The 27,664-nt window shown below is 47.1% G+C and overlaps 1 protein-coding gene across 2 annotated transcripts in view; it reads left to right on the forward strand.

The window, feature by feature from the left end:
* The first annotated feature begins 13,194 nt into the window (after window positions 1–13,194).
* zmiz2 (zinc finger, MIZ-type containing 2) overlaps window positions 13,195–27,664 on the forward strand; it is a 32,838-nt gene continuing 18,368 nt past the window's right edge. For both annotated transcript variants that reach the window (XM_066714292.1, XM_066714293.1), the window contains exons 1-2: window positions 13,195–13,731; window positions 26,993–27,097. In XM_066714292.1, coding sequence (XP_066570389.1) covers window positions 27,048–27,097 — 50 coding nt within the window. In that variant the 5' untranslated portion in view covers window positions 13,195–13,731; window positions 26,993–27,047. The remainder of the gene's footprint in view (window positions 13,732–26,992; window positions 27,098–27,664) is intronic.

A 27,664-nucleotide genomic window follows, 5' to 3' on the forward strand; every position in this document is an offset into this window, starting at 1 on the left:
TTCACCCAATTTGGATGTAACTACCCTCAAATTAAAGATGAAAGTCTACACTTAAAGAACATCTTAATTGTTTCCTTTCAAATCTATTGTGGTGGCGTACAGAGCCAAAACGATGACAGTTGTTTCTTTGTCCAAATATTTATGGACCTAATTGTATATATAAATGTGTATATATATATATGGCTTCTAGGAGGATCTGTCTATAACTCCACTGGAGCTCTCATTTACTATACAAAACTATACTTAAAGACCATAATTACTTCTGACTGCCATGCTCTTTAGCTCACTAGAGAAACCTGCAGGTCTGTGTCACAGGGGCTGTAAACACTGTCAATCTTGTGCAATTAGGCCAATGATTGGTTCAGTTGCGCAACACAGTGGTCGGTGGGATATATATGGGGGGACCCCGCAGCGCTCACGCCTCTGCTGTATTAGAGGATCAGTGCTACTAACTTTTTTTCACTAGATCTAGTGAATTTACTATATCCCTATTGACAAAAAAACAAAACTAAAAAAATTGAATGCGACTAGCGACACATCTAGTGACCGTCACAGTTGACACCAGCAATATCCATAACAAGGAGTCTCCAAACTGTATCAGAAGCTCAATACACTGTCAGGCTTCTCGGGTAAGGAGCTTAAGGGAGGACTAACAAGGATCCTCTGTATAAACAAGACAGCAAAGATCCTCTATCTATACAAGTTCCTCAGCTCTGTGTATATGTGTTTAAAGCATCAAAGCCATTCAGCCAAAGATCCTCTATCTGTAGATATCTATCTTTGATCCAGCAGCACCCAGGAGCCCAAAACAGGTGTTATGACATATTTGGCATCCCCTGGAATCCTGCATCTCCTGACTGATTGGGGAGGCAATCACTGTCAGTCACTGCGCATGCGCATCTGAAGGATAATTGCACATTCTTTACTTTTCATCCAACTGTGCATGCTTTATTACATTAAAAAGGTAGATTATTTGCATCCATTTACAGGAAGTTTAAATATAAATCATGCAGATTTTGCCATTTAAAATAAAGCTACGTACATTGTAATATTAATTCAAATATTTTTTAAAGTGAAGACTTGTCATTGCAGACTGTCTTATAAAGCCAAATGTGAAGTCACTCGTATATAATGAAAATAACGAATTAAAAAAGGATCGTAATTATTGTTCACAGCAGTTATAGTACAGTTTGAAACTGCGCATGCGCAATCAATGCCAACTATGTCATGACACCTGCTATCAAGAGGAATGGGACTTCGATTAGTCTTTATAGTTCCTTCGGTCAGACACACGGTCTCTCTATAGTTTAGTTAATTCTGTATCTAGTAATCATGTATAAAGTTCCCTAAACAAGCAAATATAAAACAATAGGCACACCATTGCAAAAGCAGTAAAATAAATCAAGGGGACCACACAGTGTGACTGCCTGGAACTGTAAACCACTTGATATGGGTAGGAATTTGTTCATCGGTTTAATTACATTTTTTCTTGCCCTATGTTCTCCAGCCATTAATGTCTTCGTGGTGTAATCTTGACGGTTTCGCTATGTCAGAAATATCTTGGCATGGACATTTTTGGTAACATCTGGATGTCTAAATTGCGACATGTAGCGGCTCTGTGCAGTTTGCTACATGGCAGAGGTGTTGCACCGGGTACTACACTATTGCGGCGCTAGAGGGCGCAACAACACCGCGTCAGCAGCTCCGAAGCCAAGTTAAACGTTCGCCTTGTAGCGGCCGAGGCGCAACCTAATGTTTTGTCTCTGCAGAGAAAAGACGCACATTTTGTATCCGTTTCGTAAAGGAATGACCTTCTGAAACGGCTCCAGACACCGCCTAGAGTTGTGTGCATGGCCCTCGACAGTGGCTGTTTCCTCATATTTACACTGTCGCCTGGCTGTCCGGCTGTACCTGTCTTCCCGCATTTTTGAACCGCGGGCAATGTTCTAAAGAATGGACGAGATCTAGTGGAATTGTGACGCATTTGCATATTTGTAACATCGAATTGTGCTTCAACGTCGACGCGCAATTGAAACCCCCAATGCATGGACGGACGTGGCTATGCTGCGACGCAGTGTTTCTCGCCCCCCCGCACTGTTTGCTCTTTGTGCCGGTTTCGTGTAACTCGAGCTCCGCTCTTGCATTGCACCGCGTTGTCATGGCGATCTTTGTCCTCACCACAATCTGCTGCAATGACGTCACAGGCGCGTTGTGCCCACAGACTCTCTCCCGGCAGAGAAAAAACAACTCCCTGAACCGAGAGGCTCCGAAGTCCATGGCTTTTGACACCGTGTTTCCATTGCGGCCAAAGCTGTGAACTAGGATGTTGCTTATATTTCCATATAGCCTGCAGTAATATTAAAACACCCTGATTAGCATTGCAAACACCATCTGCGCAGAGTTGTGCCGAAAGATTTGCCTGGCAGACGGGTTTAGTCTTGACTTATACTAAAATTTCCTCAGCTGATTTGAATTGATTTCAATGAAGTGTAATAAGAATTTGATGTACTACATATTTGGTGTGTATGTGTATATATGAATATATATGTGTGTGTACGTACGTGTACCCAGTATACAGATATTGCATTAAATATAAGTAAAGAGCTCTGGTGCTTTAATAATGCTCAGACATGCATTCCAAATTGAGTGAAAGCTACTGGGAGTGTTATGCTTAATGCACTACACTGCCCCCTGAGATCTGATCCACTGAGATCTGCCTAGTGAGGGAAGCTGGTCGGTGCTCAGCCTGCGGTTGAGTTGCCCTGTGCGTCACACTCCGGCCTCTACGCGCGGAAGACATCTGAGGCTCTCCTGTGCAGGCCTCCCCTCAGCAGCTGTTCCTGGCGCTCAGCTGCCTTGGTCCACGGCCGCCCCTCAGCCCCCGCCGTCCCAGTGGAGCGGTGCGAAGCTCTCGTTGGCATGCCTTCCCCCAGAACCTGTATTCTGCATGTGCGGAGGTGTTTCCTTCAGCCTCACAGACTCGAGCACAGGGCACACGCCTGTCCTGCACCTGCTTTGAATTCTGACTTAGAACAACATTAAATCACTAAAACAAAGAGCCACTGACTACACGAGGCAGTGCCGACTGGTTAAAAAATGAAAAATAATCTGTAGTGACACAGAGGCTTTGGTTTTCCTGCGTGTTTGTGTGTTACGTGACTTAACATGTCTTTGTCCTTGTGTTAAGAGACATGCAGTCGTGCAGCCGAAACGTGAGTGTAAAAAATGAAAGTGAAACGCCAATATTAACACTTTAGATTCACGAGTACTAATGTACATCTTTAAACTCCAGCTGTCACATGACTGTTGCACCTGTGCAGAGTGTGGCAGTCCTGTTTCAGACTGGGCAGCCCTTCATGTTAGGGCTGCACCGAGATATCCAGTCCCAGTTGGAGACAGTGGGATTTACGTTGCGGTGCACCTCAGTCACCGCCTGCTGGGGCAAAAAGCATTTGGGTACTGCTCTCGTTAACACCAGGAGGACATTGATAAAGTCCTGAGTCAAATCCAGAGCACGGAAAGCACACGCGAGCTGAGTTGTCCTTGTCTTGTTGTTGTAGGCAGGCCGAGATGATTAGTGCACATTCACTGCATCAGGTGCAACTTGGCATCACGATAGGGACTGAATGGGAGCTTTGATCTGTGTTCTGGAAGGGCAAACGGACCATATGGACAGCTTAGAGACTGCCCTTTCCCAAGATGTACCAGAGACCAACAGCATCCCCTTAAAAAACATAACAAAAAAAAAACACCCGGCACATGTTCTTCTCAGAGGCTTACGAGGTATGGACAATACAAAAATAAAAAACACTAACTCAGTTTATGTCAGGAATCAGTCGTTTGGAGTCCATTTGTATCACAGGGACAGGATTTGCTATGGTGAAGGTATTATTAAGGGTCGAGTCAAAGGGCAGAGGTCAGATAAGCCCCTAATACAATCCATATGTTCCTCTCTGTGTGCTTGGCAGGAGAATTATGGGTAAATTCCAAGTGACCTGGTTAGTCAGTTGACTGGAGAATGGGGGAGGGGCAGGGGAAGGGAGAGAGAAAGGGAGAGAGAGGGGGGTGGGGTAAGTGGAAGGAGAGAGAGAGGAAGAGAGATCTTTGCAAACGATAAAAAAAAGTAAGAAAGAAAAACAAATCTTGTACTGGTAGTTCAGCAGGCTAGTAGGGGGCAAGGCTAGTGTGCTTCATCCCACAAGCACTCTGTAGGTCTTGTGTAAGAGTAGGGCACGGAGAAAAAGGAAACGTTTTGTAAGATTTCTAGGAATTGTGCAGTTTATGTGTAGTTTATGCAGGCATTTGTGAGTGTTTGTCTTTTTGTGTGTATGTGTGTGTGTGTGTGTGTGTGTGTGTGTGTGTGGTGGGGGGCGGGTGCAGGTGCAGGGGAAAGAGCTGGAGGGAATAGGTCAGGAAGGAAGGCAGAAAAATGCACTTACAGCACCGCAGACCCAGGTGTGATATTGATGTTTTGCAGCACAGGTCAGGTCAAGCAGTTTTTAACAGCGATAACATTGTGAAACAACAGCCCAGAATACACATGAGCACAGGAGCCAGAGACCGGGAGCGCAGCGCTGGTTCTGAGAGGCGAGGGGGCCGTAAGGGGCAGGTAGCCGCAGTCTGCTGGAAGTGTGTCCACCACTAGTTCAGGTGGCTGGGGAGGGGAGAGCGACCTAATGTCCTAAAATCATAAACATTTCAGGCGAATAAGAACATAAACGGGACACATTGGGGCAGGCTCTCGTGAAACGGGCACAGCAGCACTGGCTGTGTCACAGGCTGTCGTAGCCTCGGGGTTTATACGACAGCGGTGCCCCCGCCCACCTGCTTCTCACCACCTCCTTGCCCACCTCCCCGCAATAAAGATCATCTCCGGCAGGAAACACAACAGCTTGTTTTGAATGAGAAAGACTCCCCTTGCGTCAGATGGCTTTTCCTGAGGGACTGTTGTTCGGCATCCTCCGCTGTGACACGTCACATGACTCAGGCCGTCCTGTCCCCCTCCCAGCCGCTCGTTAGCACAAGAGTCTGATGCGGAGGAGCAAGGTCTGGAGGGCAGGTTTGTTCTAACTGGGAAAGTTTTCATTATTTATTATGATGATTAATAATAATCATTTCTGGCTGGTATTTCTTCCCAGTGATGGCTCCTGATTGTGAATTTGCTGAAGCTCCAATCTGATCTGAGGATCCTTACCTGCGGGGCATTGTGACTCTGTCGCCTTATTCAGCTGAGGACTTCTTGAGAGTGTTTCAGCCCCTGAATTCTCCAGCTCTTACCCCTGCCTTTGTTGATGACATTCTCTGTCCAGACATAGTGTGCAATAAACAAATGGATCGTGGGGAACATCTTTCCGCACATGTTGATGGATTTTACTGTAAGTCATGATCTGCGCGGAGGCAGGTCACCTCAACCAACTGGTGTGTGTGCTGTGTGGTGCTGGGGAGATCCGTGTTTCCCGCGCCGCAGACCGGTGGGGAGGGCCAAGCACATTTTTAACCACTCGAATTACACGCCACGTCAACAAATGTCATCAAGGTGGCTGAAAACATTTCCTTTCCCTGTCCAGAGCTCCTCTAGAACACCTCTGGGATGAACTTAAATCTTCTCCTGCTACAGCCATTGTGGGCACAGCCAGGTTCCTCAGGACTGTGGGAGTCGGTAAAGCCCAGGCCTGGTCTGAGGCTTTTTTAATACACAGTGAAAAGCTGTCTTTTCACATTGTGTCCGTTGTGTCACAGCCTGTGGTAATATAGGGCTGCACTTCCCGGCAGGCCGTCGGCGCTCATGACTCCTGGGGTTATTGCATCTTTGGCTTCAGCCGTCTTCCAGAGCCCTCCCACGATAGGAATTTACACTCCTCCGTTGCTCACTTGTTATTTTTAATTTCTTCTTGTGTATTTATACTTTTTTCCCCATTCTCTCCAGTAATTGCAGCTCGGATTCTGTGAGCATTTTTTCAGACTAATTTTTAAAGCCTGGGAATCCATCAGGCCTCCTTTAGTATCGGAGGAGTCCTCCGTGTTTTTGCTTTACTGGTGTTAATGGGAGAGCACTGGTGGTGGTGGTGGGAGGGAGGGGGGCAGTGCTCTTTGTATGTGTGTGTGTGTGTGTGTGTGTGTATGTTTTTTTTGGGCCGCCCCTGGTTCAGGGGAGCAGCTCCCATTGGGCCTGCCCAGCGCCACTGTGACGAGCTGTTATTGTCGGTCAGCAACTTCCCAGGAATGCTCGTCTTCTGGCCAGAAAGGCGAAGTCACTGCATCGGAATGCGGAGAGCGCCCAGTAAAAAAATAATATTGACTTAAAAAGGCCAGAATATGGAACAGCACAGCCCTGTGTATGTGTGACTGCCTATGTTTCTGTGTCTGTGTGTGTTTGTGCGTCTTCTCAGAGTCTTCATGAGCAAGTTTAATGTGATTGTATAAAGGATTCTCTGTGATTACTATTGCAGTCATCCGTGTCAGCTCAGTGCATCTCAACCCTACTGTGTGTGTGTGTGCGCGCACACATGTATGTTTAATATTTGTATGTGTGTTATACATGTGTGTCTTTGTTCAGTGGTAAAATAGATTGTGTGTGAATAGACTGCATGAATAGTATGCCTGCAAGAAAACCCACACAGAACTTTGTCTTTGAAGCATTCACCTGAAAGGTGGAATTACCTAAGCTAATTCTTTTAATGGTATGGATTCCCCTTATACAACACCAAAAGCATTTCAATATACATAATATATATATATATATATATATATATATATATATATATATATATATATATATATATATATATATATATATATATATATTTAATCTGGTAAGTGGATAATGTCATTTTATCTGTTTGGTTTCTGTCTCACTGTGAGTAAGCAAAGTGGGCGTGTACAAAGGTGTAGGTGTAAACACACACACACACACACTCCGCCGACCTGCTGCAGTCATTAAGCACTGTCAAGCTCAGCTTCCCATACACACACACACACACACACACATAAAACCAAAAGCATTTCAATATACATTTAAAAAAGTATATTGAGTGATAAGTGGTTAATGTAATGTTCTCTGTTCGGTTTCTGTCTCGCTGTGACTAAGTAAAGTGGACGTGCACAAAGGTGTAGGTGTACACACACACATACTCACACACTCATTCACATACTTACACACGCACACACTAACACAGACTCACACACACATACTCTCCCACGCTGCTCCCAGTCCTGTGCCATTGTCTGTACAATGATTAGCTGGAGGTCAGATTGTTGCAGTGCAGTGAAGGACCTTCCCCAGAACACAGGGTCCAGCCACCAGCGCCTGCAAGGATCAATAACAGCGTGGATTCCGGCCCCGACTGTGTGTGTGTGTGTGTGTGTGTGTGTGTGTGTGTGTGTGTGTGTGGTGGGGGGGCTTTGACAGTGCTTAATGACTGCAGCAGGTCGGAGGAGTGTGTGTGTGTGGGTCGGTCACTGGTGGTGCTACAGATGATAGGGGGGGACAGACTGCACAGTTCCTCAGTAGATCAGGGGGAGAAGAGACAAAAAAAGTGTAGAAAATGCAGAAAATTACAGCATCTGTTTCCAGGGCAACCGGGTTCTGCAGACTGCAGGACTGTGCTGCACAGAGGACGGGGCTCACAGACGCACAGACCCACGCACACACACTGCTGCCTTGACGCTCTCAGGTTGAGACACTGGGGGGGGGAGCGCTGGCGTGTGTGCGGCCCTGTGTGCGTGGGCTGTGGTAGCTGTGTGTTTCACTGGGGCAGTTTCAGTGCCTGTGGTGGGGTGGAGTTACAGTTTCCCAGTAGTACCATCCATACATCTTCACTAGGTTGCTACACGGTGCTAGTGGCATCAAGGGGGAGGTTTCACTGCAGTGTAGCTTTACCCATACAGCTACCTACAGATTTTCAATGTATTGTTAATTCACCTACCCTACCTTTGAACTATTTAATCTTTGACATTTGCTTCTTGGATGTGAGTCGACTCAGACAGAAGTATCTGTTTAATAATAATAATAATAAATAATAATAATAATACTGTCATATAGCAAACTGGGGAAGATTTTTAAAAAATGTGTCCATATGTATGTGTGTGTGTGTTTGTATATATATATATGTACAGTATATATATATATATATATCCACTAAAGACATGTAATGATTGCTAATTAAGTTTTTTTCCCACGTTTAAAATTACACTATTTCCTGCAGAAATCCCACTTTTTTCTAGACTGACAGAAAATGTTCCAGTACGCAATGTAACTCTGGCACTGAATCAAGTCTAAATGACATGGGGATTAAACTATAATCTTCCACACATGAAATGAACAAGACTCTCCCCTCCCCTTGGGTGACCTTTAGCCGAAACCCCTCTAAGCAGGCAGCAAAATCCCTTTCAGAGGAATTGCCCAACTTCTGTCTTCTCCATCTGTATAAAAGGGTTTGTCCCGAAAGACCCTGGCCACCCTACAGTCTCTCTTTCTGCAGCCTATAAACTGTTGTCACCAGCACTGTACCACTTAACACTGCCCACTGTGGAAAACAGGTTGTATATGTTGTATATGTATTCTAAATTATTATTATGATTATAATAATAATGTTTGGTACAGAGCCTACAACCCCTAGGCCACAACCAACATATTTTAACCCCGTTTTCGCAAGCCTTAATCCTGGGGAACCCCAATAATTCAGGTTGTATAGGTTTCTGCACTTGTTCTGCAATTGTTAATTGATTCTGTGACGTAATCAAGTGTGGGTTGGAACAATACCATCAGATGCCCCGCTAACCAGGGTTAGAGTTCCCTGCTTCGGTCCAATCAAATGATTCGCCTGTGATAGCCCTGTCATTGGCATTGGATTGGGTGTAATTGCCCTGCCGTTGGCGTTGGCAGCCGCTCATCCGTCAGTCGTCTCTCGACAGCCCGGGTCTGCCCACAGCTCCGCTCCTGTGCAGGCTAATTCCCATGATGTGCTTCGGCACTCGCAGGCAGGGCGTACCATCTGCGGGTAGGGGGTGGCGGGGCCGAGAGTCTATACCTTTCTTTATGTTCGTTTTTAAAATTGTTTTAGTTGACGAGTGGCTGTGTCCTCCAGTTCTATTCTTAGTAACCGACACTCATGGACAGGGAAAGAAGAGTGTTTCTGAACGGCGAAATCTGCTCCATGACAGTGCCCATTTAAAGACACCCCCACTGTGGTCTCGTAGTGGTTGCTGTGGTACGACCCTTGCTATCCTCGCTTGGTTAAGTGTCTTATTGACTCGGTGTCTTAGAGACTGTTCTTTTATATTTCTCTCTCTGCTTTTTTTTTTTGCTTGTTGTAAAGGTGGAACTAATATGTCAGCTCTTAAGGAGGCAGAGGAGGTCAATCTGTTGCAACCAGTGACAGCCTCGGAGCAAAGGGCTGAAGTGCAACAGCTGTGCGTTTCCAGTGCACTCTCGCCTCTTGGTGCTTGGTGTGCACAGCCAGTGTTGTTCATCTACACAGAGGAAGGACTTCAGACATTTCTGTTGATACTCATTTTGTGGTTGATGAGCAATTAGAGAATATGTTGGTCTTCAGAGGGGGAAAAATCCCCAGAAGAGGTTTAGAATTCACTTTTCTTTTAATTAACTTTTCATTTTTATTTATTTGATTTTGCAATACCTAATCTACATTCTGCCCAGTGCTGTGTCTCAGTGGTTTCATCGCTGTGTTAATGGGAGCACAGATTCCTTAATGACACAATCACCCTCACCTCTCAGCAACTATACCCCCATTATTATCATTATTATTATTATTATTATTATTATTATTATTATTATTATTATTATTATTATTATTATCATTATTAGTATGATTATTCAATTCAGCAGACAACTCCAGTGTGACCCACATTTGTTACAATATATCACAATATTTTTTATATTATATAGTTAATTTTAGTACCTGTTGCACTGTTGTCATTTTTTAAAATATTATGAAATATATCACAACTATGATGGTATAGACTGTGATATCAGTTTAACTCAGGCTGTCCTTTTTAAAACGGTCACAGCTTTTAAAGCTCCTTTGGACGCCTGCCCTCTGATGAGCCATACCAGTCTGTGGAAGTCTTATATGAAGAAAAGAAAACATCAGACACATTTTGACCGCAGTGTGTGTGTCTAATGTAGAGCTCACACAGAGAGAATGACATTGTTACAGCGTTAATGTCCTGCTGTTTCTTTGTTGCCCTCTAAGTCACAGTGTTGCGGTCCCTGGTCTGGGGTACCCCCAGTATCCCTCAGTCTTTCTGAATTGTTTAGTGGCTTGGTTGTCTTATGTTAAAGGTGTCTGCCAAATATGATATTAAAAGCAAAAACAGAATGTTCATTGTGTTATCAGCCTGTTTAAAAAATGGTTGTTCAACAATTACTGTACAAATACCTCTAAATAGGTTTCAAGTGAATTATATACAGACACAGCTGGGGATTACACTGTATCAAACCCCCTGCTGCAAAAAGTCCCCCAGGCCCTCCAAAGTGACAGAGTTCTGAAGCACCACACTTTGGTACAGGGGGCGGTGACCATTGTGGACCTGTTTGACACTTCAGCAGCTGAACATAAGTTGGATACAAAACAAAATAAAGTTGAAGGGTGCAAATATTAGTTTGAGCTACTGTAAATGAGTTCAGATGCGATTAAAAATGGAAGACGGGGATGAGTGGAGAAGGACGAGTGAGGAGGACGGGAGAGAGTGAGAAGTGTTGTGTTGAGACTTATCCCGTGTGGTTCTGCTCCCCGTTCCCCGTTTGACTGTCTCTCCCTCCACTCAATATCTCCTGTCGTTTCCACTTTCCCTCTCCCCCTCTCTCTCTCTCTCTCTCTCTCATGCATTCTGTCTCTCTTTGAAATGGAATTTGCCTGGTGTTGGCGAGTCTCCCAGAGGGTGTGGCCAGGCTTGAACTCTCTTGACCTTCCCTTTGTGTTTTTCCGTGGGCCGACAGCCCCCCTCTCGAGATGAAGCCCTGACGCTGATACAGGCAGATAGCGCTGCCAGGAGAGAGCTTGACGTGCCCCCCCCCACCCATCCCTCCACCTCCGCTACTGTACTGCCATCTACAAGGGTGGGGAACACTGGGTATAGGGTGAGAAACAGCACGCCTAGAACAGGACCTGAGATAACTCACAATCTGTGCCCGACATTCCAAACTCAGTTCAGCTAAACACAGGGCAGTGGAGTGGATTGGTGCACAGGGTTAAGTACAGACTTCTGCATGTGAGAGACTTGAACTTGTCATCACTGCAGATCCCGCAGCACAGCTTGCAATCTTGGGAATGTTCAGTGAAAAGTCTTGGATGAATTACACGGTAGATGGTGTTGTGTACTGCATATAGGGTCCCTTCATGAGCCAGCGCCCCTGGAGTCCTTTAAAGACACAACACAAACCAGTCCTGCTATTCCAATGTTTGTTTCACATGGACATCAGGTTGTGACTTCACAGTATAGGTTTGACGTCTGGGCTGCCCTGGGGGGTCCAAGCCCAGTTCAGGAAGATCTGTCCCACCTGTAGGCTTTTTGACGGGGGTGGGAGGCAACGGTTGGCTACATCGGAAGCACCGAGCTGATTAGCAGTCTGAGCAACTGGCACTTCAGATCAATATGACATCCGATGGGTAACCTAATGCAAGGGCTCGAGTGGGCTAACATGCTTGATGGGAAATGAGTCTTTTCAGAATGCGAATTGAACTGCCATCAAAAGATACAGGCCTGTCAGGAACAGCGTGGGGTTTGTGAAGTGGCCTTGTGCATCTTCTGGCTGGTATCTTAATCATTAGTCGATGACAAGATAGAGAGTCTCAAGAAGACATAATCGTGATTGAGAAGACTGAACTGAACCTGGAGGGGGAAAAACTTCACCAGGGGAAAAGCAAGTGGCTGAATTTTATTAGTCACTAATCGTCATTGTTGACTATGATCTGATAGGAATGTTTAAAAGGGCTGTGGGAGCACTTCAATTGATCTGGGGTCTTTTCTGACTTTGGTTGCTTTGGATATTATTATTGCATTATACATATATATGATATATTTCTTTCTGATTTACATGATCACAGGCTAACCTTACATCACTCAAAGTTATACCAAACTAATTCACCTATATAGCTATGTCTGGAAGTCCTCTGCAAGAAAATAAAGTGATCATCAGTGTCTGATGGTGTTACAATAATTTATAGTTACAGTGGTATTAGCAGAGTTTTGCATTGCAAATACACAGCCATTGACAGATTCTGCCCTTTTAAGCAACGTTTCTGAGGTTAGGTTCATGTTGATGGTTGTTACATAAGCAATGTTCAAATTTAATATTTATAGCTGGGATTTTTTGTTTTGTGTCTCTGACATGCATAGGGCTGGCTAGTTATAGATTTTAAATGCGATATTACTACTTTTTATCCAAACTGACCCACGTACATTGCAGTATAAGAAAAGAACTGGAAAAGCTGTAATAATGAAAATATGTAAACCATGTAAAATATAACACAATACTAAATCGTGCAGTGCAAATATACATAGCGCCGCAGAAACTGGCGAGCAGATATCATTCTTCCAAAAGCAATCTCGATTCGTGGGATAAATGCGTAATTTTTAAATGGGAAATAATATGACTAATTACACACACCCTATATCTGTATAGTAAGACTAGAAAAATATGACATCAACGGCTAAATCACTCCTCTACAATGAACAGTTGTTGTTTTTCATATGAGGGACTATTTCTAATCTATTTCACAATCAAAGCGAGTCCAACAGTGGAGAGTAACGCGGTCGATAGCTAAACTTTAAATCCCTGCGCCTACCCCCGCGCATCGGGGGTTTAAACTAGGCACGCCCGTGCAAAAGCACCGAAGTCAAGAGTCGTCAAACATGCTCTCCTCACAATGGGGGCGGCCATCTTGGCTCCTGGCGCTGTTGCAAAAGCGGGGTCCGTGGTTTGAGCCAAGATGTCCTCAGTGTGCTTTGGATGGTCGTTCGAGCCGTGGCTGAAGCAGGCGAGCGGAATGAAACTGGAGACGGAGCAATCGAACGAGTGGGCTCGGGATCCGATCGTCGATTGAATAGTTTGGGCTGGAGGCGCGGCAGGCGGGGCGAGAGGGAGGCAGCCAGGAAGGCGGAGAGAGAGAGAGAGAGAGAGAGAGAGAGAGAGAGAGAAAACCTCCCTTTTCCCCCTCCGACAGTGAACCTCCATTCTCATGATCTCATGAATAAATTATAGCCGTCCATTGTGCAACACGGAGGGAGGTAAGCCGCGGAGCCCAGGCGAGCACAGCCTACAGAGCACAGAGCAGCACCGGTCCATGTCGGCTCCTCACTTTCCAACCTTCATGCCGGCCGAGACACAGGGCTACACGGCAGAGCTCCCCGGGTCCGAGCCCCGCTGTCCGACCTAGACCTTGTGAACAAGACAGTGATCCGGGACGCCGGGAAGCATCTTAAGACAGCGTGAGATGGAGAATACAACTTAGCCTGGGAAATATTTGGGCATTTGTGAGCGACCGGGGGGGGGGGACAGGACAACACGACACGGTACAGTGGGGACTGAGCGAAAAGAAAGGGGGGGAAACGTGCAAACTGGACTACCTTCTTTGGGAGTGAACTACACAGCTGAAGAAACCGCGGCGCATTTTCACATTTTAAAGCGCCGTGTATTACTGCTCATTTCCACAGCCGAGGATTTGCAGTCTATCGCAGAGCGCTAACCTCGGGCAGTTAGAGTCGAAGGTGAGTGAAGCGCCGCCGCGTCCACATTGCTGGATCGGACCAGCCTGCTCGCTCGGTTTCTTTTTTCTGTTTGGGTCCGATTGTGTGCACTGATCTCCCGGCCGGGTCGACTAATTCATCTGCTGAACCTCGCTGAAAATGCATGTGGAGGAGCAGAATTACGCTAAAATCACCCCCCCCATCCTTTCTTAAAAAATATACTGTCGTTTTCCCCTCATGTATTTCGGTGCTTGAATAATGGCCGATGCGTGGCTGTTGCGGGGTGCGATACAGTCCCAATGAAGGCCCAGCTGGGAGTTGTACCTGCAAATAACCCCGAGTCGGGCTCTGCTCCCGTGCATTAGTGTGTTGGTATTACAAGGAGAGACAAAATGTCCTCCATTGTTATTTCATGCCGGGCACACGTTACTGTGAGACCCCGTCTGCGTGCATCTGGCGAATGCACGATACCTACGAGCCAGCGCCGCATCCTGCCGATTATTTGTACTCTTTTGTGGTCTCTTCTTTTTGTATTTATTGTTGAAATCTTGCGCTGGCCGGTAGGAATGAAGTGTTCAAGGCTTTAGCTGGATCCCCACACAGGACACGCTTGCAGATGTCGTGAAGGCGACGGCTTTGCTGCTGGTTAGTTACGATTTGGGACGTAGGCGTTAGATGGTCGTGCTACTGCATTTTGGAAGGAGAGCAGATCAAATGCAAACCCAAACTGGTGCTTCCTCGTTTTCAGGCTGCAAACGATGATCACGCTGTTTTCAGTCGCTGTAACCAACGTGATTGCAATGTTTGCCTGGTCGAAACCCATTTCTGGGAATTGCTTTGACCGAAAAACTGGGATCACGACGTGCCCACTGCTGCCCTAGGACAGTGTGTCCAGAGTCCAAACTCTGCCCATGTGAGTCTCGGTCTTGGGTTTCCTTGGTGGCAGCGTCCGGTGACCTTTCTGCTACTATACAGAAACATGGATTGGGATTCTTTACACCAAGAGTTGTAGGGGTCTGGAGTCAACTAATTACACGGGGCAATTGAAGCATACTCTTTATTTGTTAAAGCAACAGCCAGGTTAAATGTAATGCATAGTATAGATATATAATAGAAAAACACAAGCCTGTAGAGCAGGGCCCCAAGGCCTCCTCTAGTCTGTAACCTTTTTGTTGTTGTACTTTTTTTTTTCCAAGCACTCTGGAAAATGTCACCAGAAAGCTGAATGGGCCAATCGCATGTCACTGAAAGAGTTTGAAAACCCGTTTACTCAGAAATGAAGATGGGTATCACTACTGCCTCTAACCACAGTTACCTTTTAGCATTTAATCGCATCAGGTTTACTTTTTTTTTTTTTTTAGTTCTCTTCCCCCCCCCCCCGGCTGAGCTCATGTGTTCATACTCAGTTTGTGAATAAACTTGTAAAAAGACCCTGGTTACCAATGCAGGTTTGCCTTTCTAATAATATTATTAACATGAATAAAGATCACCCTGTGCTCTGCATGACTTACTCCTATCTTAAAGTGCCGGTTCTTTGTAAGAGATGCTCTAGTAAAAGGTGAATTAATACAACGCCCTGCACGGTGGTGAGCAGTGGGTTATTTTGACTGAGCGCAGCTTCCTCTGCTTTATTGAGGATGGGTCATGACATTTCAAAGCATATCTCTCTTCTAAAACCTCAACCAAAAAAAAAAAATGGATGTGCTAAAATGGTCTATGATTTCACCTCTAAGGGACTGTCTTGACTGAAAAAGGAAAATCCCTCCTGAAAATATTTGACTGGTTTGAAATTAGTAAGCAAAGCAGAAAAAATAATTGTGGATGACCTTTACTAATATTCATGTCGGTGTGTCATTCATGTCATTCTCCCCTGAGCTGCAGTTTAACTCTGTGCAACATGCTTATTGGGGTTTTGTGTCCGAGTGAAGAGTTCAAGCTGTGGTGAATCGGTGCAACAAAGGCGATGGTCTTTCAGAACCAAGGAGATCTTTAAGAATTATAATTTTTCATTATTAATTTTAGGGAGTTCAAGTGTCTCTCCTCCACATTTCTGGGCCTCCCAGACTTTGGAGACAGGCTTCCAGTCTGGGCCACTGTTCACAGGACCCTGAAGAGCAAGGCTACCCCGGGCAGGATTTGTGTCACTGCTCAGAGACAGCCCTGTCCGTTTCAAGGGAGAAAATATTTGCTGGATAGGACCAGGCTTAATCTGCCTTAAACTGGTGTGAAGACCGAGGGGAGGGGAGGGGAGAGGAGGGTGGACTCTGGCAGTGGCCACTTGGTGTGCAGGCCTCCCTGTTTGTGGGACTCTTGCTGAAGTCCTTGAGAACTGAAATCTCGTTGACACTTTAAAAATGTATCCCTTAGCAAAATCTTTTTATTAGTTGATGTAATGGACACTTTTATTTCTTCCGTGTTTTTATAGTGGTCTTTATGGAAAGTACTTTAGAAATATGTGTTGTATTGGAGTCCAGTCTGAGGTTTGGTTGTTTCAGTCAGGGTCTCTGCAACTAGTTGAACAAATCCAGCCATTGTCATTTTATTTATGTATTCATAACCTCTTGCAGTCTGAAAGTCACTTGTCTTAAAGTTCCGCTGTATGGCTGTATACTGTAACCGGCTATTGTCCCGGCCCATCTTGGTTCAGGGTACAAAGTGCTGGTTTAGTGTGGTGCACCTTGTGGGCATGCAGAGCTCTCCAAGGCACCTTTAACACAGCATTTTCATGTAGTTACTGTTGCAGTCCCTGAAGTGCTTTGTGGTATTGCATTATTGCCATCCTGCCCTGCAGCCCCTGTCCTCGGGCTGCTGTTATCTCCCCCCTGTGATTGTGGGTCACAGTGTGCCACTGCCAGGAGCATGGGCTTTTTATAACTGCGCCCGGGACGGTGCAATGTGAGCTATGCCGAGATACACTGCCACGGCTATATTTAACTCCATGTGAAAAGGGGGCAGGCGATTGTGCTGCACAGCTTTGACGAAGGGGTTGGGGTAGATCGCCGTGCCCCGGACTCCGGCCTGCACATGTCTCTGAGCTGGGGCGGGAGGAATGCCCGGGCACCCACTCTGAGTAGGATCCATCCATCCATCCATCCATCAGTCAAATAATACTTAGATGGCGTCTCATGGGCATCGTAAAATGTCTCGAAGCACTTTTACAAAACAAGGAGGAATAAATAAAATAATTGTAGGCCTGGTCGAACAGTCTGGCTTTAAATGGAGAAGAGAAGAAAGGTGTGACACTCAATGACCCTCCTCTTACAGAGCAGTTTCCCCTCAGGTCCTTTACAATCTGCAGGCTGGCTGTGCGGGTTGCATCAAGCAGTTTTATTATTATTATTAATTTCATTATTATATTTTGTTATTATAATTCCATTCATTCAACTATGCAAATGTAGTCAAAACGGAGTCAAACATCTGAAAAGCCCAGCAGCTCATGTCAGCCGCTCTTCTTTGTTTAAGCAGGAGCAGTGCACACTGCCATGCACTGTGGGGTATTGTCGTCACCACTACCCTGTGGATATGGGTTCACAGCTCCTATTCCCTTGAGGAAACCCCTCCCTCAGCAGTGCAGGCTTTGGATCCACGCAGGACCTGCTAGGTCATTGTGAATTGGGCCTCTGGACCCATTTTGGGTGTGTTTTCCACACAGCTGGGCCTGTGCAGCATAGAGGCGGACAGACAGACATTCAGATTAGTAGACAGAGCTCCAGTTGGCCATATTTAGCCACTGCAGTGAACCAGACCTTTTGTTCTTGCAAAGCATCTGTCCTGTATGCGTGCTTGGTGGACGAGCAATGGTGTGGATGTGCTTCTGGTCATTGTTTCTCAGGTGTCTGCAGGGAGAGGGGCAGGGCTGCAGCGTGTGGTGCTGCCAGCATGGCCCGGGCAATATTGGACCACACCACTGCCTGCCTCTGAACTCTCACTTCCCAGCCGCAGAAGAGCTGTGGCAAGTTATTTGGCAGCAGCACGCTTTGAAAGGAGACGCTTCTCCTGTAGCTTTAGTTCTTCCTACTGCGGGCTGTGTTCTGACATCAGCACTGGTGGAACGCCTGAAACATTCGGGGGGTCAGGTCAAATGCACGCTGGCTTTCCCCCTACCCCATGAATGTGTCGGCCCAGCGAAAACATGGGGGCAGGGGTTTTAGAGCTGAACGCACTCCCTCTTCCCATGAGCTCGCCAGGCAAGTAATGCAGGGACTGGCTGTGTGGCGCCTTCTCTGCCAGACATACAATCCCATGGGATAGTTGCCTGTGACTTTTCTACAGAAAGGGAGGGGGAGCGCCCTGTGACTTCTGTTGTACCTTGCTGTTGGGGACACACATGGCCCCTGGCACTCGCACTGTGTCTGTTGGGGATGGACAGGTGAACGCATTATTTAGCACCTTCTGATCAGCAGCGATCACAATACACCTGCAGAGAGGGACGATGCAGGTATCCTCGGCATGGGATTAGATGCTTTGGGTGATATTTTTGCATTCCTGTTTGGGTTGGAGCACACAATGGGGACAATTTGTGTGTGTGTGTGTGTGTGTGTACAAGAGCTCCGTTATGTTGTTTATCAGTCCCTTCCAAATATCTTGACTAGGGAGCAGAGAGGAAATGTTTCTGCTTGTAGCCTGGTGCATTCTGGGGGGGCTGCAGGTACTCCATGTCATGGAATACTTGAGGTCATTGGTGGGGAACGGGCATCCCCAGCCAGTCCTGGGTCTGGAGGACTGCACCCCCGCAACTCGCAATTAGTTTGCACTCTGGGCACGCTCAGTAGCTGGGAAGAGAAGTCCCATTGGATCTAAGATGCATCATATGTGAACTGGCTCGCCGAGGCTCTCAGGAGGGACAACAAATACCTGGAGACATGGCAGCCAGAGAAAGCCCCTGGTACTGTAGGATGAATCGACCTGTCTTTCTCTCTCTGGCTGCAGCTCAGACTCGGTGCTAAATCCCTGCTTAATCACAGGCCGTGTCCGCCGGTGACAGTGCTTTGTCTGGCTGTCAAGCGAATGAGTGAGAGCAGGAGTCTCGGCAGCCGGCGAGATGATGCTCTTATCGGTAGTAGCAGTGAAGCCAGGCGGGCTGCAGAGGCGGCCTTCTGCACATGTGCCAGCTGCGTTCCCTCACCCCTGTCCAGGGGAATGCAAACTTCTTGCCTGCCTTCTGACTGGCATGGCTTTTCTCAGTTTGGGGGGAGCCAAAGGGAGGGGAAGGGACCTGTTACATGTGTACCGCTAACAGCCTTTAACTGAACGTGTCAGACATGCAGGGGGACTTTCTGAAGAAGCACTTTCCCTAATTTATAATCTTAATCATTTTATATGGGCAGCTGTAAATAACTGCAGATAAGGACAGTGAGGTGAGGAGAAGGTGCCCAGTACTCCAGTTCAGTTGAAACAGTGGGCTCTGCAGCCTGCATGGCCCCCTGTAATATTCCTCATGAGGGGAGTGGCCCCGGGGTCTGCAGGGGTCTGTGTTACCCCCGCGGTGAGCAGTCCTGTCAGTGTGTGGGTTTCCTGTACTCGGACACAATCATAAGCGACACTTAAATAACTGATAACTGAAGCCACTGTTTAAACAATAGAGAACACACTTTCACAACTTCCTTTATTTATTATTCTTTTTACTTCAAGACTGCCCTACTTCAGAATTATTCCAAGTCTAGTTACCGCTGAGAGATGTTTTATTGTGTCTAAAAACACACATTGTCAATTTATCAATGTCCAGCACAGATCACTCACAGCCTGTATGTCTCCCAGTTCAGTTGGCTGGCTGGTCCTGGTTGAATTGGTGTCGTACTGGTGTCAGGGGACCGAGTGACAGGGATCTGGCTTATTGATCAGCGTAGAGATGTGCAGCCCTTGACACTCGGCAGCTGCCTAGCGGGCCGTGAGAGGTGACTGAGTGCTCGAGGCCGCAACTCAGGGAAATGGCCTGTGTTGCGGTTAATGTCCAACCCGGCAGGTGGGAGGAGATTTGCTTCGAGGGGACTTTTTGAGTTTTACATGCAAAACACTCTCGCTTCCCACTTTCAGGTGAATGGATTGACATTAAGGCATTTCACTGTATTGTTTTTCTTCATAAGTTTAGATTTCTTCATATGGTTACTTGCTGGTGGCTTTTAAAAGAAGGGAACACATTTTACCCTTGGTGATGAGGGTTGTGGGAGTCATCGTTTTTTTTTTTTTGGTTCCAACGTGAGTGCGTCGGTGACTTGATTACCCCTATATGTTTCTCAATTCGATGTGTTTAGATTCTGTTGGATTGAGGACTCTCTCTCTCGTTAACTTAAAATCAATGTCTATTTCTGTCTAACTTTCTGTGCATCTCTCTCCCCCTCTGTGGGTGGCTGTGGTGTGTGAATCAGTATGTCTGTAGCGGTGTGAATGGGTGACTGTGTTCCTGAAACAGCCCAGTCATGGTGAGTGTGACGGTGAGTCTGTCTATGGAGTTCAGCAACCGCCAAAGGGCTCTGTCCTCCGCTGCCCTCTGCTGCCCCCAGTTCTCACCGGGGAGGAATGTGCAGCGCTGGGGCCCGTGACGTGCTTGACTTTTTTTACTCTGGCTGGATTTGCATGGCTGATGGGGCACACTGCTGCCGTCGGCATCAGGAGAAAGTTGGTTATCGCCGGTTATCTGGAAGTATTATATCTCAACCTTGGGATTGTTTTCTCAGCACTTAGAAAACACTTGGGGTCATTTGGCCGGCTAATGTAAATAATGACACCACCGCTGTAAATGCGGTTGGGCTCGGCCTGCTCTGGTAAAGATGGCCGCCAGTGCAGGATTGGAGCTGAGTGAACCGGGTTTCTCCTGGGTTAGATTTAGGTGGCTCAGTGGCTGGTGTTTTTTGAGGGTAACTTGACTGCAATATTTTGGACCACCGTGTAGAGCCAGCAGAAGTTCATGCTGTGGTCGTCTGTACATTTACCAGCATGTTATTAGATGCCATACATGCCAAGTCCCAAAGTGGAGAGAGCAACCCAGTGCATTGGCAATACTGCTGAAAATATAAGTGCAAAAATACTTTTGTGTGCCATAGACACAGGTGAATGGATTGACCATTAGGCATTTAATTTTTATTAATTTAATCCAAACTCTTCGTACATTTACTTGCTAGTTTCTCAAAACAAATTACCTTTTGTGACAAGGGCAGGTTTTGTGGTTGTCATCTGTTGCTTTTTGTTTGGATGCATTTAGATTGCGTAGACTCTGACACTGTTTAATGATTACTGAGTAGATGAAGTAATGAATGATTCAATAGATAAATAATAGCAATGATAAAAATTACAATAAAATAGAAAATTCGTAATAGAAATAACTAAATACTATGCACATTATCACAATCTCTACAGGAGTCTTTCTCACAACACATACTGTCTCTGTCTCTCTCTGATTCAGATTCAAATTCAGAAAGCTTTATTGGCATGACCAATGACCGTATTGACAAAGCAATAATCGCAATTGTCAAAAACATTTATAACAATAATAATGAGAACAGTAGTGATGACAATAGTGATATCGCCAGAAGGTACATTTAGAGCGGAGACTAACTCTGTGCTTGGGGAATACCACTGACAATATTGAGGTGGGTCTGCTCAGGGTCACGACCTCAACTCCAGAGATGATTCACAAGAGAATCGGGAAGAGCAGGCACGCCTCGACTCCCACCTTCAGAACCAGAGCTGTTACTTAGCTACTCTATAACCAATCAAGCAGCCCCTCAGTCAGTCCTATCAATCAGTGTTGTTGTTTTATAGTGTTTATAGTGGTTAGCAGCACTGTTTCCAATGATGTCGTAACAGGGCACAGTACAATGGAGGAGCACTGTATAGATTAAAAAGTAGTTGTGAAGTTCTTTACCTATATTTGCATGCGTATCATTTGGCGCAGCGGGAGATGTGATAAGGAGTGCTTCCTGTTTAGAGTTGTCTAGCTTGTACACTGTTCAGAGTAGTGTAAACGAATCCATGACTTGGTTACAAGCAGTCGCTGCCACTTTGTAACTTTCTGGAATGGGAACCCCCCCCCCCCCCTTTTTTTTTTCCTCTCTCTCTCTCCACTCCAGCTCTTTGCTTACTGTGCAACCATGTTTTGGCACTGCAGGGAGCTTGTCGAACAAACAAGTCCGCCAACCAAATGCATCAGAACCCACCAGAGCCACACTCTCACAGAGACGTCTACTGACCTGCCGATCAATTCGTTTGATGGCAGCCAGTGAAAGCCAAGTGGAGTACGGGGCTGTGGGAGTGCGGTCTGTCTGGTCCTGGGAGGGGAAGGGTGGCTGCGGTTATGGTTTATGTAATACTGAGGGGCTGGGCTCTGTCCAGATAGTTTTCTGTGTGTGTGCGTGCGTGTTTCCCTGCAATGTGGTTTTCATTAGGCTGAGAGTGGCTTTTTGCCTCCCATTTCTGTCACTCCTCTTTCCCAAAACATGTTTATGTATTCATTGATTGATTGATTTCCTAAGTGTCCCAACACTGTCGCCCTCCATTCTCGCTGCTGCTGCAGTCTCGCCAGTTTAATGGGGGCAGTGCTTTATATTGACATTTCAATAAATAAATAAACAAACCAACCATCACATGCATAGAGTGATGCAGGGAGGGACTTTTGTATTTTTATAATGTTGCCACTGGCCAGGGGGTCAGGCAGATCTGTGAGAAACTGTTACTGTATTAACCAGATTCAGTTTATTAAGAGGATTTAATAATGATTGGTGGTGGAGGAGGGTGGTAGTGTTTGCTTGATTTCCCCTCTGTGTTAAGCCTAGTTGTTGTCGGGTTATTCCAGTTACGAAGTCAAGCGAGAAACTGTTCTAATGCAGTTTGGCATCTGACTAGGGGCTCTTACAGAAAACAGGAAATTGCAGTCAGACCAAGAATTCTGTTTCCTCTTTTACCAGGGGAACCCCTTACATGCTTGGTTGGTGTGGGTGAGTGTAGGTGGGTGGGGGTGGGTGGGGGTGTGTGGGTGTGTGTATTGATTTACCTTCCTGTTGCACACACGGCCCCCATCCATCTACGCAGGACCCTGTAGGTGTGCTAGTATTTTAAATGTTTAGCACCTCAGTCCGGTTCATCTTAACAGTTTGACACCGACCCAGTAATCTTCCCACCGTGCTAGAGAGGAGTGACACTGGGGTTTGTTCTACTCATACACGTAGTGTGTGGGTTAACCCTGTGAGGGTGTAGGGAAGTGTGCCGTATGTGCTTTTTCACCCACCTTCGACCAGGGAGGTGCCAGCAGCAAGTGCCTATAACCCAGTGGTACAGTCACAGTGACCCTGCACTGCGAGACAACACAGTGGGGAGAAGGAAAGTGTGCCGGCGAGGTTGGGGTGGGAGTATGTATGCGTGTGTGTCATTGAGTTGGTTAGTGTGTGAGGGTCAAGAGTGTGTGCGTGCATGCGTGCGGGAGACTGTTGGGGGCAAGGGGGGTTTTGAGTGCCGATTCCATGACTGTATCGCGCACAATCCACTGGCACTGCAGCACCTTGGCACCTTGGTTTCACCTACATCAACCTGTCCAGCCACTATGGGGCTGGTAGGGAATGTGCCAGATGCTGTGGAAGAGTGGATCTAGTATGGAGGACAATAGCTTCCCCCTTGGTATTTTTGAATGGAAATTCAGTTTTGTAATGACCATTTTGTAATGTTTGCGTAGCTTGTGTTGGTGGCTAATATTTGATTAGTGGTCAGTGCAGACATACATTAGATAAGGCAGCAAGCATGAGATTTTGGTCTTGGCTTGTATGCAAGGAGCCTTACAGTTGTCATAACCTGAAGAGCACTGGCCTGCAATGCATTGTGGGATGTAGAGGAGAGGAGGAGGCAGGGTGGGGTGTGTGTATTGTTTTTTTTTCTAGCCATGTCACCATGTGTTCCATCTGTCTGCCGCCTGTTTGCCATTCGCCCCCACCACCCCCCTGGCGGGGATGAAAGATGATTAATCAGATCAGAGATGGCACTGCGTTCTCGCTTTAACCAGGGCTGTGGCTAAGCCTGCAGGAGAGCTGCAGTCAGGGCCTCCCCTGAGGAGAGGGGGCAAAAGCAGTGCCTGAGGAGATGGAAGGGGAGAGACAGACGCACACACACACGCACAGAGAGACACAGTGATGTGTGCACTGTCTCCCTGACTGACCTCTGTGTCCGCTGTGGAGTCTGAGCTGAGGCTCCAGGGCAGAGTGGCTCAGTGAGGTGGGTTGGGTCCCATTGTCCCTGTAAGCAGATTATTTGGGGTGGGGTGCTGTGCTGGCTCAGTTTTGTGGTGGCCACCCAAGATTATCATCTCCCCTACAGGGAGGCTGGGTCAACACACACGTCCGCACAGCTGTCAACTGGGGCTGCGTGGAAAGGAAGAAATTTAAAACAATGATTCTTAATAATGATAAATATGGGGTAGAGATTCAATCCACTGTAAGAGAACTAAACAAGGTTTCAGTCAGTCTTCCCTGTGAGCAGAGGAAGGCAAGGGAGTTTAATTCCTCCTTTCCCACCCCTTGGCCCGTTTCACATTTGTCCCCTTTTGCTCTTCCTGTCATGAATGTGGTCCGGGGGACAGAGAATGCCAAGGTAGAGGAAGGGAGTGGTGGATTAAGAGATGGAGTGAGAGAGAAGGCAACAGGGAAGCAGGGGTGGAGATGAGGAGAAAGTAGCAAGGAGAGAAAAGGAGGAGGGGAGATCGAGAACAGTGCGTTCTGTTCATTCCAGGGCAGGAACAGTGTGTGCTCCGAACTCCGTCACACGCGGAGCGGGGGGGAGGCGGTGCATTGGGCGGTGGATTGGGGGGGGGCGAGTGGGCTTCCATGCTTCAGTAGCTCACCGCTCATAAAAAGCATCGGTCCTGCTGCAGAGAGGAGCGACAATCCTGCACAGGACTGCCAACACACCTGTGTGTGTCTGTGGGCATCCGTGTGTGTACTGGGCAGCAACACTGCAGGGTGTAGCGCTGTGGTTGTCTACATTGAGCTGTGTGCATGTTTGAGAGCAGTGTTTGTGCAAGTGTAGAGTAGATGTGTTAGTATTTATCATCCCAGTCAGTTGAGAGCGTAGCACACTGGAATACAGCACTGTTCTCTGAAGTGTGCGGAGTGGAGGGGGGGGATTTTTAGGAGTCCCCATGAATAGCAGACCTGTACACAAAGTGTGTGTGTGTGTGTCCATATGTGCAGTTGCAGTATATCCGTGTGTGTGCAGGTCTGTGTGTGTCTCGGGGGCAGTGTAACAGTTAACTATTGGGCGACAGAGGACTTGTTTCCTGTCTGCAGCGGTGCTGGCGGGCTTGAGGCACCGCTCCAAATCTCTGCTGCTTTCCCTCACCTTTCTCCTTCCCCTCTCGTTAGTCTCTCTCTCAACACACATGTTCTCTGTGCATATAATTTCCTTCACTCTCGCTCATTGTGCCCCCTCCCTCCCTCCCATCCAATATCATTGTCCTTCTCTCCTCTCCCTAACGTTCCCCTGCTTTTCTGTGTGCGTGTGTGCGTGAGTGCGTGCGTGTGTCTGTCTTTTGCTCTCCCCCCCCCCCCCTTCTCTTTTGCTCCTTTTCTCTCTTCCAGCTGTAGGCTGTCTGCTTTGGTGAGTGACCTAAATCGGGGGAGGGAGGGTGAAAGGCAGTGATGTTTGTTACAAATTAGCATGTCGGTAAATATAGTTTATCCCTGAGATTGGCAGGGTGAATATGGCTTGGATAACTGACCTCCTTCACTTAAACAGCGGGGGGGTGGGGCATCTGGGTTGGGGGGAGGGGAGTACAGGGAAGGGGGTCAGGGGGACAAACAGCCAGGCACTTACTGAGCAAGGAAGCCTGCGAGGTGGATGGGGTTGCTGTAACCTTGAACTCGTGTCTCTAATGGAAGGCTAGGCTGAGGGGGACAGCCGACTGCAGGCTTGGTGCTCCAGTGGTTGAAGGACAAGGCCTTGAAACCAGGTGGTTCAGACCCCCAGCTCCTCCCAGGGGCTGGTTGATGCCCCACTGTGCGTGTGGCACAGACAAAAGCGTCTGCAACATGACAGATTTGGTTTTGCTTGCCATGTCTGTAGCCTCCCTCACGCGCTGGTCAGTCCTGCTCTTGCAAGACACTGAACATATCCAAAGTCATCTACCTTTTTCATTCTCCATTTTTTTTTTTTTTTTTTTTTTCTTTTTCTTTTTCTCCACCCCCCTCCCTCCTTTCTTCTATATTTTCTCTCTACGGTGTTATTTTTAGCTGACTGGTAACACCACGTCTCATCTTCTGTCAGAGACAAATAAAATCTCCCATCGTAAGCTGCCTACAGGATCGCTAGCCCTCGTGAATAAATTAGTGTGTAAAAGAAATAAGCAAATGAATAAATAAATATCAGCGATGCATGGCAGTGTAGCCCCCCCCTCTCGTTGATGCTTCCGAGTTATTGAGAAATCGACCTCTTTGTGTTCGTGAGAGCTGCGTTGCACAATCCCTGCCGAGCGCTTTAAATAACTCTGTGGCAGTTCTATAAAAACCACAGAGAGGGAGACTACGGCCCAGGCAGGGCGCTGATAGGAGCACTAGCGGAGAATGCAGCCGTGGAGGTGGGCACAAAATGATCATCGAGGATGAGGTCTTCATACCAGGAGGTTTGGACCCCAGCTTGGCCCGTTTACCCCCCCCTCCACCCGCCAGACAGCTTAAGGCACCTTCCCATGGTGATCTCCCCTGCTCTTCGTCACCCAGGGATCACTAGGAGCAGGGGAGGCTGACCGAGCCGTGTGCAGAGGGTGGGGGTTATGTGTTGGCTTGGTTGTGTGTTGGTTATGAATGAGCTGGTTTCCAAGTTTCCATAGTGCAGTTGAAAAGGTGCAAAATTATTAACAAAATTCACTCAAACGACTTGTTGATTAGGACAAACGCACCAAACCTCAATTACACGAGCACAGTGCAAGACTTCGCCCCTCTCCCTTTCCATCTACACGAAAGCTCTCGTACGCCAGGAGTGGCAGAGTCAAACTGCCAGAGAGAAGTGTTGACGCTTGCTTGGCAGTACTGTTGTGGTGTTAGAGGGGCGCCGTTGTGTCTCAGTGTCCTTGTGTCCACCCAGCTCTTGTCCTGTGCTGGACGTCCGCCTCCAGCTGAGAGTGCTGGAGACACTGGCTCGGCTCTCTTGGTTTGTGGCAAGCTGTCTGGTCTGCAGTCCTCCCCAGGACCTGCCTTGAAATGTCTTGTTGGCCCAAAGTCACAGGTCGTGTGAGAGGTATTGCAATTGTGTGTCCAGTCCATTGTCAGTGTCGGTGACTCCCACTCCTCTCTCTGTGTCCCTCTCTCAGGCTGCCTGCTGGGTTGTGGTGTCTGGGGCTCCCTACTGATCCCCACGCCCCTCCGATGAACCCAATCAACCCCATGAAACCCGCCCTGCCTCCAACGCCACACAGGTCAGTGCCCTTGCCGTCGTACTACACGCACACACACATGCACACACATGCACACACAGACTCACTCCATAGACACTCAAACACGGAAACAAATACCAGCTCCTCACCGATTCCTGATTGCACCTGTGTAGACAAACCAGATGCTGTTTCTCCCTGGTCAGAAGCAGCTGGGGGAGGTGTTGGGTTCAGAGGAAGAGCTGAACCTTTTGTTGTTTGTGTTTGTCAGACACCTAGAGCAGCTTGCAGTTGGTTCTATAAATGACATCCAGTCAGCCGCCTGAACTCATGGATGTCTAATTCAAAATGCCAGCTTTGAAATCTAATATGATACTATGGGAAAACAAGATAGTTCAGCAATATTGTTATAGTGTGTGGGGGAAGCCTGTTTGTACTTTAACTCACTCACACCGAGTGCCTGTGCTGTATCTGACTCTCGATTCATCAGCACCCTTTATACAGGGGCTGTTGTGATTCTCTGGTCGGGCTTCTGGCTTCAATGAAGGCATTAATAATGAATTCAATGAATAATAACATAAAAAAATGGAAGGAGCCAATTTTATTTTCTGC

Source organism: Amia ocellicauda, chromosome 9 (genome assembly GCF_036373705.1).
Source record: "Amia ocellicauda isolate fAmiCal2 chromosome 9, fAmiCal2.hap1, whole genome shotgun sequence".
Lineage (NCBI taxonomy): Eukaryota > Metazoa > Chordata > Actinopteri > Amiiformes > Amiidae > Amia > Amia ocellicauda.